At 43.7% G+C, this 13223-nt stretch overlaps 1 protein-coding gene across 3 annotated transcripts in view; it reads left to right on the forward strand.

The window, feature by feature from the left end:
- dhrsx (dehydrogenase/reductase (SDR family) X-linked) overlaps window positions 1-13223 on the forward strand; it is a 365248-nt gene that overhangs the window by 311634 nt on the left and 40391 nt on the right. For all 3 annotated transcript variants that reach the window (XM_072262658.1, XM_072262659.1, XM_072262660.1), the window contains one exon: window positions 4632-4839. In XM_072262658.1, the coding sequence (XP_072118759.1) occupies window positions 4632-4839 (208 nt within the window). The remainder of the gene's footprint in view (window positions 1-4631; window positions 4840-13223) is intronic.

Raw genomic sequence — 13223 nt, forward strand, 5'->3', positions numbered from 1 at the left:
AGGTGCTCGACAAAGCAGTTCTCCAATCTACATTGAGTCTCATTGAAGAGTCTCATAGAAGAGGTCGCACTGAAGCCCGAATATGGTGGATGACCCAACAGGCTCACAGGTGAAGTGTTGCTTCACCTGGAAGGACTGTTTGGGGCCTTCTATGGTGGTGAGGAAGAAGGTGTAGGGGCAGTTGTAGCACTTCTCACACTTTCAGGGATAAGTTTCAGGAGGGAAATGAGGATTTAGTCATTAGGATTTACGGATGTTCTACAGTTAAGGAATTCTGTGCTGACTGCGGAGATTTGACTCACAGAGAGGAGTGCATACAGGTTAGTGTGACATTTCCCTTGTACAAGGGCAACACAAAAGGCACTGGTAAATCATGGTAACATGTTGTGGGCAGCTTACAAAACTTCAAATATACTTCTGCTGAATTACTCTCACTGCAATCTGCAGCCTGTAATTTCCCTATACTTTTGAACAGTCCTAATGAACTAGAGATTTTGTGACCTTGAAACGTACATCACCATATCTGGAAGAGAGGAAGATTCCAAGCCAGGCTGAAATGCTGAGGAATTAAACTCCCTCTACCCAGTACCTTGTTAGCAAATGTACAATCGTTGGAGAACAAGTTTGAGGATCTAAGGGCAAGATTGCTGTATCGGAGGGAAATGAGGAATTGCTGTGTTCCATGTTTCTTGGAGACGTGACTCAATATAGACATGCAGGATACATTGGTAAGACCCGCGGGCTTCTCAGTACACTGAATGGACTGGACTGCTGATTCGCAGATGGCAAAAGATAGCAATCTGTGTTTCGTGATGAACTCTTTGTGGAGTTCGGACGCAGCAGTTTTGTTGCACTTTCATTCCTCTGACCTGGAACATCTGATGATTAAGTGCCAACTGTTCTACTTACCAAGAGCCTTCCCCTCTGTCATCCTAACCGCAGATTACATACCACTAAAGGCAGATGTTAAACAAGCACTCGATGTTTTGAATGCCATGATTAACAAACAAGAAACAGCCTACCTCGATGCCTTTCAATCATTGTCAGGGACTTCAGTCAGGTTTGTTTGAGGAAATCTCTGCCCAGTTATCATCAACATATCAACTGCAGCACCACGGGTCCCAACACACTTGACCGCTGTTATGCTCTGATTAGGAATGTCTAGACTATACTTTGGGAAATCTGATCACTTAGCTGTCCGTCTCCTATCTGCACACAGGGAGAGGCTAAAGAGCAAGGCCCAGAGATAAGGACAACAAAGAGGTGGTTGCAGGGGCCAGAGGAGAGCAGCTACGGATATGCTTTGAGTCAGTAGGCTGGGCCTAATCAAGGACTGACTCCTCAGAGGATCTGAACGAATGCATCACAGCTGTCACAGACAAGTGTGTCCCCACAAAATCATTCAGAGTCTTCCCTAGCCAGAAGCCCTGGATGACATCTGCAATTTTCTGAGGGCCAGATCAGAGATATTCAAAGTCTGGAGACCAAGTTAAATACAAGAGGTTCAAGTACGGATCCCAGAAAGCCATCTCACGTGTGAAGTGTCAATTCCTGACCAAACTTGAGTTATTGAAGGATGCTTGACAGCTGTGGAAGGACTTGAATATTATCACCTCCTACAAAGTGAAATCAAGCCACATGCAGTAGGTGACAACAGATGAGTTCAATGCCTTTTATGCTCGCTTTGACCATCAAAGCATTGAGACACCTTCACAAACTCCCACAGCCCTGGATAACCCTATGATTTCCGTCTCTGAGCCCGACATAAGAGCATCCTTTCAGAAGAGTGAACCCATGGAAAGCATCCAGCCTAGACAGGGTACTTACCAAGTACTAAAGACCGATAAGATATAGGAGCAGAAGTAGGCCATTTGGCCCATCAAGTCTGCTCCACCATTCAATCATGGGCTGATCCAATTCTTCCAGTCATCCCCACTCCCCTGCCTTCATTCACCCCATACCCTTTGATGCCCTGGCTGATCAAGAACCTCTGTCTTAAATACACCCAATAACTTGGCCCACTTGTGCTGATCAACTAGCTGGAGTGTTCACTCATCAAATGTGATGAAGTGCTTTGAGATGTTGGTCTCAATTCCTGCCTGAGAAGAAACTTGTATCCACTCTAATTTGACTGCTGGCACGACAGGTCCACAGCAGATGCCAATTCACTGGCTCCTCACTCAATGCTGGAACATCTGGATAGTAAAGATGCATACATCAAGATGCGCTGCATTGGCAACAACTCAATACCATCATCCCCTCAAAACTAATCCTTAAGCTTCAAGTCCTAAGCTTTAATACTGTACCTCCTTGTGCAAAGGGATCCTTGATTTCTTCACTTGCAGACCCCTGTCAGTTTGGAATTGGCAAAGGCATTTCCTCCACAATCTCCCTCAGCACAGGTACGCCAGTACAGTGCAACGCATAAAACTGCTATATAAAAAAAAGAAGGAAATTGCCTTTTAAACTCACGAGAGAGCGTAGGCCATCAACGTTTTGCTATTGATGTTTCTGTAGCAGGCAATTTCTGTTTTTACAAGGTCGAGTTGCTAGCTCAACGCTCAACCCAGCACAGATGGAAAGCGTGCCAGGGGAGCTAGCTGGGTTCGAACTCGGGAGCTTTTGCTCTGAAGTCCGGCACCGATGCCACTATGCCACCAGCTGGCTTATAAAACTACTATAGTACTGTGCAAAAGTCTTGGGCACTTTAGCTCATATATGTGTGTGTCTAAGATCTTTGCACAGTACCGTACCTCTATAAGCAAGTAATCTTTGTCAGGGTACCAAGTAAGTATAAGTGATCAGCACTTGTTGCTATCTTCCTTCAAGTGATTCTTGCCAGAAAATTTCTATGTATAGACAGTGGATCAGAGTAGGATCAGGGTTGATTGGTTGGTATCTTCATTGTGGAATGGCCTACTGATAATCACGCCCACAGTTGCAAACACGGAAAGTCAGAATGTGCCAGGGTGCCTATATGACCATATCCGCCAAAGAGAATACAGGCGAATTGTCCCAAAACAATAGAAATTGAGGTAAATTTTGGTTCTGTCTATTCAGTCATAAGATGTGGGTGTTGTTGGTTAGAGCAGCATTTATGGTCTATTCCTAACTTCCTAGTCTCTGTGGCTTGCTCAGATGTGAGTCAGACTCAGAAACCCAGTAGGCTGGTAAGACCGTGTGCTGATGCAGGGTTTCGACCCAAAATGACAATTCCTTTCTTCCCACAGTCGCTGTTTGACTAGCTGAGTTCTTCCAGCAGATCGTTGTTCAAGTTTCCGCCACGTACAGACTCTTGTTTCTCGGATATGAGATATTCACATTGTTTTGGGTCAATCAATCAGGTGAGGAAAGAATGGGAGAATTCCCTTCCCTGAAACAAACCAGCTGGGTTCTGAGCAGCTTGATTGATTCCTAGTTGTCATCATTGATAATGATTGCTGAGCTTGGATAAGGCCATGTATCTCTGGATCAATGGCCCATGCTTCTAGATATTAGTTTGGTAACCTAATAACTGTGGTATCATCCTCATGCTCAACTACACTCATGACTTTGTTTAGTGAATGATCAATATTTGAGTGCTGATACTCTCTATCTGTCTATCTATCTATCTATCAATTTTTTTTCTTTCTTTCCTTTTTGTAAAGAGTCATAGTCATCGAATAGTACAGCACAGAACAGATTCTTCAAACCATCTAGTCCATGTCCAACCATTTAAATAACCTACTCCCATCAGCCTGCACTGGGACCATAGCTCTCCACTCCCCAGTCAGCCGTGTACCAATCCAAACTTTTCTTAAATGTTGAAATTGAGCTCACATGCACCACGTGCTGGCAGCTCATTCCACACACTCATGACCCTCTAGGTGAAGAAGCTTCTCCTCATGTTTCCCTTAAACTTCTCACCTTTCGCCCTTAACTTATGACCTCTGGTTGTAGTTCCACCCAAACTCAGTGGAAAAAGCCTGCTTGCGTTTACCCTATCTACGCTGCTCAGAATTTTGTATATCCCTATCAAATCAGCTCTCAATCTTCTACATTCTAAAGAATACAGTCCTAACCTATTCAATTTTTCCTAATAACTCAGGTCCTCATTCATACCTTCTTTTGTTCTTTTTTCCTTTCTCTCCTTTCTTTCCTTCTTTCTTCCAGGACCTAGTGGTGTCAGATCTGAGGCTCCTGTACCTCCTGCCCAATGAAAGTAGTGGGAAGAGAGCATGGCCTGGATGGTGGGGGTCCTTGATAATGGATGCTGCTGTCTTGTGGCACCACTCATTGTAGATGTGCTCAACGGTGGGGGAAGCTTTACCTGTGAGGAACCGGGCTGTATTTCACCACTTTCTGTAGACTGTTCTAATCTTATACATTGATGTTCCCTTCCTCCCTATTCCCCCCCCCCCCACCAACAAATCCACATCACCTATGATCCATACATGTCTGGAATGTGGGAGGAAACCAGAGCATCTGGAGAAAACCTACACAATCATGGGAAGAATGTACAAACTCATTACAGGCAGCAGCGGGAGCAGCACGTCACTGGCACTGTAATAGCATTACACTACTCTGAGTGGTGTTGAGCATATGGAGGGTATATTATTGACCCGGTCATATTTGGTGTGTTCTTTGTGCAGAACCAGCTACTCGTCCCATGGAGCTTATGCCCAGAGCAAACTTGCTCTTGTCCTCTTCTCGTACCAACTGCAGCAAAGGCTAGCAGCGGAGGGGAGCCACGTAACTTCGAACGTGGTGGATCCAGGGGTCGTCAACACCAATCTATACAAACACACCACCTGGCTCTTCAAACTGTGCAAATGGTTATTCTCCTGGTTACTCTTCCAGGTAGGAGGCTTTGGCTATGCATTTCTCCCAACTGTTGACTCCAGAATTGGGTTCAAACTTGCCTTTCTCCATAAAGCGAATCCAGCCTCTGTTGTTCATGCTGTGATGGGTTTAGTTAGACATACAAAAATGAAACTGGGAATAATACTTGAATTCATAAAGCCTATAAAAGCATCTTTTGCACATTGGTTGTTTGTCCATCTTTGTGTGTAGTTCTTCATAGATACTATTGTATTTCTTTGTATCTACTGTGAACGCCCACAAGAAAATGAATCTCAGGGTAACATATGGTGACATATACAGTATATACTTTGATAATAAATTTACCTTTGAGCTTTGAACTTTGAACTGTGGCTCACTACTCTTACTTCACAGAGCAGTTTCTTGATTCAGGTCCCTGTCTCCAATAGAATATTGAAGAGTGAATTACGGTTACAGACTCCATTCATTCACTACAAGATCAGTAAATGTAAGAGTAGAATAAGGACATTCAGCCCATCAAACCACCACTATTCGATGATGGCTGATTTATTTTCCCTTTCAGCACCATTCTCATGTTCTCTCTCCATAACCTCTGACCACCCCTACTAATCAAGTACTTTTGGATGAAACATTAAAGCAATACCTACTTTATATCTAATGTGAAGGCAAAAGATCTCTTGGCACTCTTTCCGCTATGCATTGGACATTCAACATTGATTAGGTAGCAATTAGTGCAGCCAGCTGAAAGATCCCTAGTCAATTCCCACGGCTGTCTATAAGGAATTTTTATGTTCCCTGTATGACTGCATGAATTTCCTCTGGGTGCTTTGATTTCCTTCCACATTCCAAAGAGGTACAGGTTAGGGTTAGTAAGCTGTGGGCATGCTATATTGACACCAGAAGTATGATGACACTTGCAGGATGCCCCCTAGCATATCCTCGGACTGTGTTGATCATTGGTGCAAACAATAAATTTAATTTTTAACCTTTTTTCTACTCAAATTCATGGAGTAAGATTTAGTCATAGTCATAGTCATAGTCATACTTTATTGATCCCGAGGGAAATTGGTTTTCGTTACAGTTGCACCAACCAAGAATAGAATATAAATATAGCAATATAAAACCATAAATAATTAAATAGTAATATGTAAATTATGCCAGGAAATAAGTCCAGGACCAGCCTATTGGCTCAGGGTGTCTGACCCTCCAAGGGAGGAGTTGTAAAGTTTGATGGCCACAGGCAGGAATGACTTCCTATGACGCATCTCGGTGGAATGAGTCTCTGGCTGAATGTACTCCTGTGCCCAACCAGTACATTATGTAGTGGATGGGAGACATTGTCCAAGATGGCATGCAACTTGGACAGCATCCTCTTTTCAGACACCACCATCAGAGAGTCCAGTTCCATCCCCACAACATCACTGGCCTTACGAATGAGTTTGTTGATTCTATTGGTGTCTGCTACCCTCAGCCTGCTGCCCCAGCACACAACAGCAAACATGATCGCACTGGCCACCACAGACTCGTAGAACATCCTCAGCATCGTCCGACAGATGTTAAAGGACCTCAGTCTCCTCAGGAAATAGAGACAGCTCTGACCCTTCTTGTAGATGGCCTCAGTGTTCTTTGACCAGTCCAGTTTATTGTCAATTTGAACCCCAGCCTTCTGAACCATAACCAAAAATACCACCAAATGAAAACAAGCAGCTCATTTCCTTTCACAATTATACTGGAGAATAAAATGCTGCTCTTTGCAGGACTACGATCTGAGTAGCAAATACTCCCAGGATAGTAATCACTTGCATCAATGAGTAACACTATTTTTATCTGTAGTAAGGTCCCCCCCTTAACTGCAATTGATCAGGCCAACAGCAGATACAGGTAGATAATGACCAGAGTGGCACCAGAGTGTTTTTCCTCTCCATAGATGCTGCCTGACCTGCTGAGATCCAACAGCATTTTGTGTGTGATGCTATTGCTTTCCAGCATTGGCAGAATCTGTTGTGCTTAAGAGGCTATGTCAACTCGGAAGGGTTGAGCAAGCTTGGATACTTTTCTAAAGGAAAGAGGAAAACAAATGAGGACATGATAAAGACCAAGTCACCAACAGAGTCGTGCAATATGGAAACAGGCCCCTGGGCTCACTGACTCCATACTGATCACCATTTACACAAATCTTACATTAATAATGTGATGTAATGAGATAATGAAAGAATTTGTCAGGATACATAAAAGAAGATGCTGTGTTACAGGAAAGTTTGAAACTAACAGTCATATGGACTTGATAGGTGTAATGTATGGATCGATTTCTTTTATAGCAATGACCCCCCTCCCCCCCCCCGTAGCACTCCATATTAACCTGCTGTCTGTGCATGCATGTTGTTCTCTCTCTTTCACGCTACAATGTGAATATACCAGTTAAAGCTGTATCCTGTGTGCATACTTTTATTTCATATATATGTAGTTGTGAACAGACACAACAGATTGGTGATGAGTACAAAGCTGAATGTCTGAAAATATCATGAACTGTTACAGGACGAAACAACGAGAGTAACAGTACGAGAAAGCCGTCATGAACGCTAACAAAGGTGTGAGTTCAGCACAGCGCACAGTGAAAGATGCGCTGAAGTTAAGGTGAAAATAAAGTTGGGAAAGTTGATGAATTTGATAGCGCTAATGAAGACTGGGAGCCATATATTGAGAAGGTGGGTCTGCATTGTAACGCGAACAATGTGGAGGAGCAAAAGAAAGCCCCTATGCTCTTAGCTTAATGGGTGTAAGAACGTACAGTCTCTTATTTAACTTACCTACCCCTGCAAGCCAGCAAGCAAGACGATGGATGAAATTGTTACGATGTTACAAAACCACTTGAGCCCAAAATTACTGGTAATAGCTGAGAGAGTTAGATTTTACAAGAGGAACCAGGCCAAGAATGAAAGCCTTTCTGAATACATTGCAGAACTGTGCAAGCTTTCCCAGTACTGTGATCTTAGAGGTGTACTTTCTGATGCATTAAGAGACAGGTTTGTATGTGGCATGCATAGCCAATGCACTCAAAAGAAGCTATTATCTGAAAGAGACCTAACCTTAGAACGGGCATTGACCATTATCCTTTAGATCCTTTAGATACTGCAGCAAAGGATGCAGCAGAAAAGGAGATTCGAATGTGAAATGCACAAAATGTCCCCGAACGGTTCAAAAAGCCAAAGATGCCGTCGATGTGGCAAATCCTCCTACGTTCAAAGAAAAAGTGTGCAGAAAGTGTCACAGACAAGGTCTCATAGAGAGAATGCGCAAGGCAGGCAAAAAGCACAACCAAGTGAAAAGTCTGAAAGACAGAACTAAACAAATACATTTAAGTTCCCGAATATAAAACAGAATCAGTCAATATAGAGTCTGACAAAGGTGAGCTGCATCGTATAACTGAAGCAGATCAGGAAATCACCTGGATCATAATAGATGTGTCTGGTGTAAAACTGAAAATGGAGCTGGGTATAGGGTCAGCTTTGTCCATAATTCCAGAGGCTGACTCCAGCAGACTGTTTTCTAAGTTACCATTAGAGAAGACCTTTGTGATACTAAAGACTTACACAGGTGAAAAAGTATCTGCCAAAGGCAAAGTGAAGGTAAATGTTTCAGAGTTAGCACTTTAGGTATTGAAAAGTGAAGGGCCAGCACTTTACAGACGTGAATTGTTGAGAAAAATCTAACTAGGCTGATACTCAATCAAAGCTGTCAGTGTGACATCAACAGGGAACGGCAGCCCAAATGGTAGCACTAACCAGAAACTGACACAGCTGCTTAGCACTAATGAGAAGGTGTTTGAGAATGGTATTGCTAAACTCAGAAGGCATGAAGGCCAGAATTGAACTGAGTGAAACAGCGATACCAAGATTCCATAAAGCATACCCCGTGCCTTAAGCACTATGTTCTAAAGTGGATGCTGAACTGCAGAGCTCGGAGGCATCTGGAGTTTTCTCCAATGTAGAGCGGAACGATTAGACCACACCCACTGACCTTGTGATCAAGAAAGGGAAGGCCAGAGCCCTTCACATATGTGGGGATTTCAAGGTGAGCATCAACCCTGTGCTGCATACTGTGCAGTATCCCCTATCACGAACAGAAAACATTTTTGCCTCTTTGGCAGGCAGGGACAGGCTTTCAAGGATTGACTTGTCACAAGACTATCTGTAATTGGAGAGTGAAGAGTCAGGCAGGAGGTTCCTTACAATTAACACTCAAAAGGGACTGTTCCAGTACAATTGTCTCATCTATGGCGTCACATCAGCTCCAGCAATTTGGCAAAGAGCAAACCAAGTGTTCCAAGATATCCCAGGAACAACATGTTACCTTGACGACATCATCATGACTGGTGAAGAGCACCTCCAGAACCTTGGTAAAGTGCTTACCAGGCTGAGTGAGTATGGTCTGCGCACAACAAGAGAGAAATGCGAGTTTTTCAAGAATGATATCCAATATTGTGGACATATCATTGACAAGCAAGGCTTACATAAATCACAAGAGAAGACTGAAGCAATGCTACAGGCACCCAAACCTGAGAATGTGTCACAACTCAGATCATACTTGGGCCTTGTAAACGACTACCACTAGTTTCTCCCAAACATTGCTACAGTACTGCATCCATTCAACACACTGTTACAGACAGGAGCAAAGTGGGAATGATCAGAAAAATGTGAAAAAACATTCAAGAAAACAAAAAGACTAATAACATCTGATGAACTGCTCACCCATTATGACCCATCCCTACCCATCAGACTGGCATGCAATGCATCCCCTGATGGCAGTGGAGCCGTTTGTCACACATTATGAAAGATGGATCTGAACGCCCAATTGTGTTTGCTTCAAGATCATTGACGAGCGTAGAATGCAACTACACACAGATCGACCGAGAGACCCTTAGTCTCGTATGGGGAATAAAGAAGTTCCACCACAACCTCTATGGACAAAAGTTTATGCTAGTGACAGATCACCAACCCCTTGTGTCCATTTTCAAACCCAGGAGGGGATCTCCAGTGATGACGGCTACCCGGTTACAATGGTGGGCACTATTCCTAGGAGCCCACTCTTATGACATAGAGTTCAAGGGTACCAAGCAACACAGAAACACTGATGGCTTGTCACGTCTTCCATTACTGTCAACTGAAGAAGAAATGTTTTCATGCTGTGACCAACAGAAGTATTCCACACCACATTAGTGGTCCAGTTGCCAGTAATATATTCCAAAATACAAAGGGAAATAAGGAATGACCGGACATTGTCAAAAGTCTATAAAATCATGATGGAAGGATGGCCAGCTCACGGTAACCCTATATTTCCAGAGTTCTCAGTGAGACAAGACCAACTGGAATGTCAAAGAATGCTGATGTGTGGATCTGTTGTTGTAGTTCCCTCTAAAGTGTGCACCAAAGTGTTAGAAAATCTGCATGAAGGACACCTGGATACAATCAAGATGCCGGGTCTTGCCCAGAGCTGCAAGTGGTAGCTGGGAATAGATAAAGAGATTTGAAACATGGCCACAAGCTGTTTAGGATACCATAGAGTTCAAAGTGCACTGTTACACCTGTGGGAGTGGCCGTTGTCACCATGGCAAAGAGTGCATACTGACTTTGCTGGGCTATTCATGACTCCCATGTTTCTGATTGCTGTGGATGCTTACTCCAAGTGGCCGGAGGTTAGACCAATGAAGCCCACCACCTCAGCAAAGACTGCCTCTGCTCTGAGGACTACCTTTGCCAGACATGGCTTACCAGAACAAATTATGTGTGACAACGGATCACAATACATGTCAGAAGAATTCCGACTGTTCATGAAGAAAAATGGCATCAGACATCACAAGTCAGGTTCTCACCACAAAGCAATGAATGGGTTAGCTGAAAAGTTTATGAAACCTTCAAGAATTCCATTAAGGTGATGGACAAGGAGGATATTTCTCTACAGCACAAGGTGGACAACTTCCTTTCTGTATATCGGAACTCTGTTCGTGCAACGACAAATCCAACAGCTGCAATGCTGTTCATGAACAGGAATCTGAGATCTCACATAGACCTCCTGAAACCAGATCTACCGGGGAAGTGCAGAATAAACAGTTCAGCCAGTTGCTAAGTGATGCAACAAGGTTCTTCAGGATTGAAGGAAGTCCTAGCACATGCTTACCAAGAAGACAAGTGGACACCCGGTAGGACAGCTACAAGAACTGGACCACTGATGTACACAGTGGATGGTGGAGATCAGACAAGGAGATGTCATGCGGAGCAGATACCGGATGCTCAACTGAAGAATGCACCTGAGTCAACTGCATCTGACAAGACGGACACATTACAGTCACCGGACTTAACTTTCAGTGATGATCATGTCACTGACAGCAACCTAGCACGGAAAACTGAGAATATGGTGTTAGACAAGACACCTACCAAACCTGATGCTGCTCCACAGGACCAGAGGCGTTATTCTGAATGGAACAGAGTTCCACCCAAAGCACTGAGTCTTCAGAACTGTGAAGTTAGATATGGACTGTTATTGTGAAAGCATTTTTATTTAGAATATAGGTTTATGAAAGAGAAATAAATGTTTTGTGCAGATACAGTTTTATGTTGCATTGATCTAAAGAGGGAGGAAGTGTAATGTATGTATCTATTTCTTTTAGAGTAATAGCCCCCCCTTACCACCACATATTGATCTATTGCCTGCGCAAGCACTGTGGTCTAGTGTTGCCCATTGTTTTCTCCCTCTCTCTCTCCCGCACTCTCTCATTGCGATCTGAATACCCCAGTTAAAGCCATCTCCCAAGTGCATGCTTTTATTTAATCGATATGTAGTTGTGCACAAACACAACAATAATCATTAACAAATCCAATGGGTATTTCAAGGAACACACATAAAAGTTGCTGGTGAACGCAGCAGGCCAGGCAGCATCTCTAGGAAGAGGTACAGTCGACGTTTCGGGTCGAGATCCTTCGTCAGGGTCTCGGCCTGAAATGTCGACTGTACCTCTTCCTAAGAGATGCTGCCTGGCCTGCTGCGTTCACCAGCATCTTTTGTGTGTGTTGCTTGAAACTCCAGCATCTGCAGATTTCCTCGTGTTTGGGTAATTCAAGGACAATGTCATTACTCAAAGTGGGCAGAATGTTTGCCCATTACCACATGCCATAAGTGAATGCCATAAATTCATGTAAAAGAAAGCTGAATATGTGCCTAAGGAGGGAAGAATCAGTTCAAGCTAAAGTTTATTGTCATGCAACCATAAACTTGTATTCTACCAAATCAGACAATGTTCCTCGAATCAAGGTCTACAACACAGTACATATCTATAATTCACACACATAAGACATAAAGTAATATTACCACAAATAAATTAACAGATAATAAGATGCATATATGACGCAAGTTAAAAAGTAAACAGCATAACACTATTGGAACTTCACACGTAATGAGTCCTGGGTGCTGGTAGGGAATTCAGTAGTCTTATGGTCCGGGGGAACAAGCTGCTTCCCATTTCTAATGGTTCTTGTCCTAATGCTATAGAGATGAAAGTTGCTGATAAACTTTTATCGATGTGCGATAGAGAGCTACTGTCATACAGAATGACAGTGTGGTGCTCTAGCTGCAGCAAGACAGATCACAGAGCACTCCAGTGGGTGATTAGGATGGCTCAGTACATCACTGGGACTCAACTACCGGACTTGGAAACAATTTACAACGCTCGAAACATCATTAAAGACCCATCCCATCCTGGACACTGTCTGTTCAATCTCCTGCCATCTGGTAGGAGGTGCAGAAATATCTTAGCCAAGACAGAACGACTGAAAAACAGCTTCTTCCCGAGGGCTGTTTTGTGGCTGAATAATGCTACACTCCAGCTTGCCAATAGCCTTTGAGTGTTATGGACTATTAAAATCACTTGTTGCATGTCAAAATGGGAACCCTTGGGCTGGCTGGTGGCACAACGACATTGGCGCTGGACCCGGGAGCGGAGGTTCTTGGGTTTGAAACTAGTCGGGTCCACCCCTGAGTATGCTTTCCATCCATGCCAAGTTAAGTGGCGAGAATGCAACTCGACCTGGTAAAATAAAGGGAAAATACTGCAAAAATGTCTGTGTGAGGAGTGGTGCACCACACAGTCTCTCTCTCTCTCTCTCTCTTGCTCCGCGCCTTGTAAAAGCCATGAAAAAGACATCATCACGGACGCCCGCACGGACACACAGACGCACACGCACAGACTAGCACGCACGCAGGGCACACGCCAAAAAAAAATGGGAACTCTTTTTTATTAAACTGTACTGCATGCACTGTAAATATGTGTTTTGCACAGACTGGAGTAGCACCGTGGCTGGTGGGGCAGATATCCATCTCTATCAAAGGAGGTGTAAGGCAGTCCTTCCCTC

Source organism: Mobula birostris, chromosome 7 (genome assembly GCF_030028105.1).
Source record: "Mobula birostris isolate sMobBir1 chromosome 7, sMobBir1.hap1, whole genome shotgun sequence".
In the NCBI taxonomy this organism is placed as follows: Eukaryota; Metazoa; Chordata; class Chondrichthyes; order Myliobatiformes; family Myliobatidae; genus Mobula; species Mobula birostris.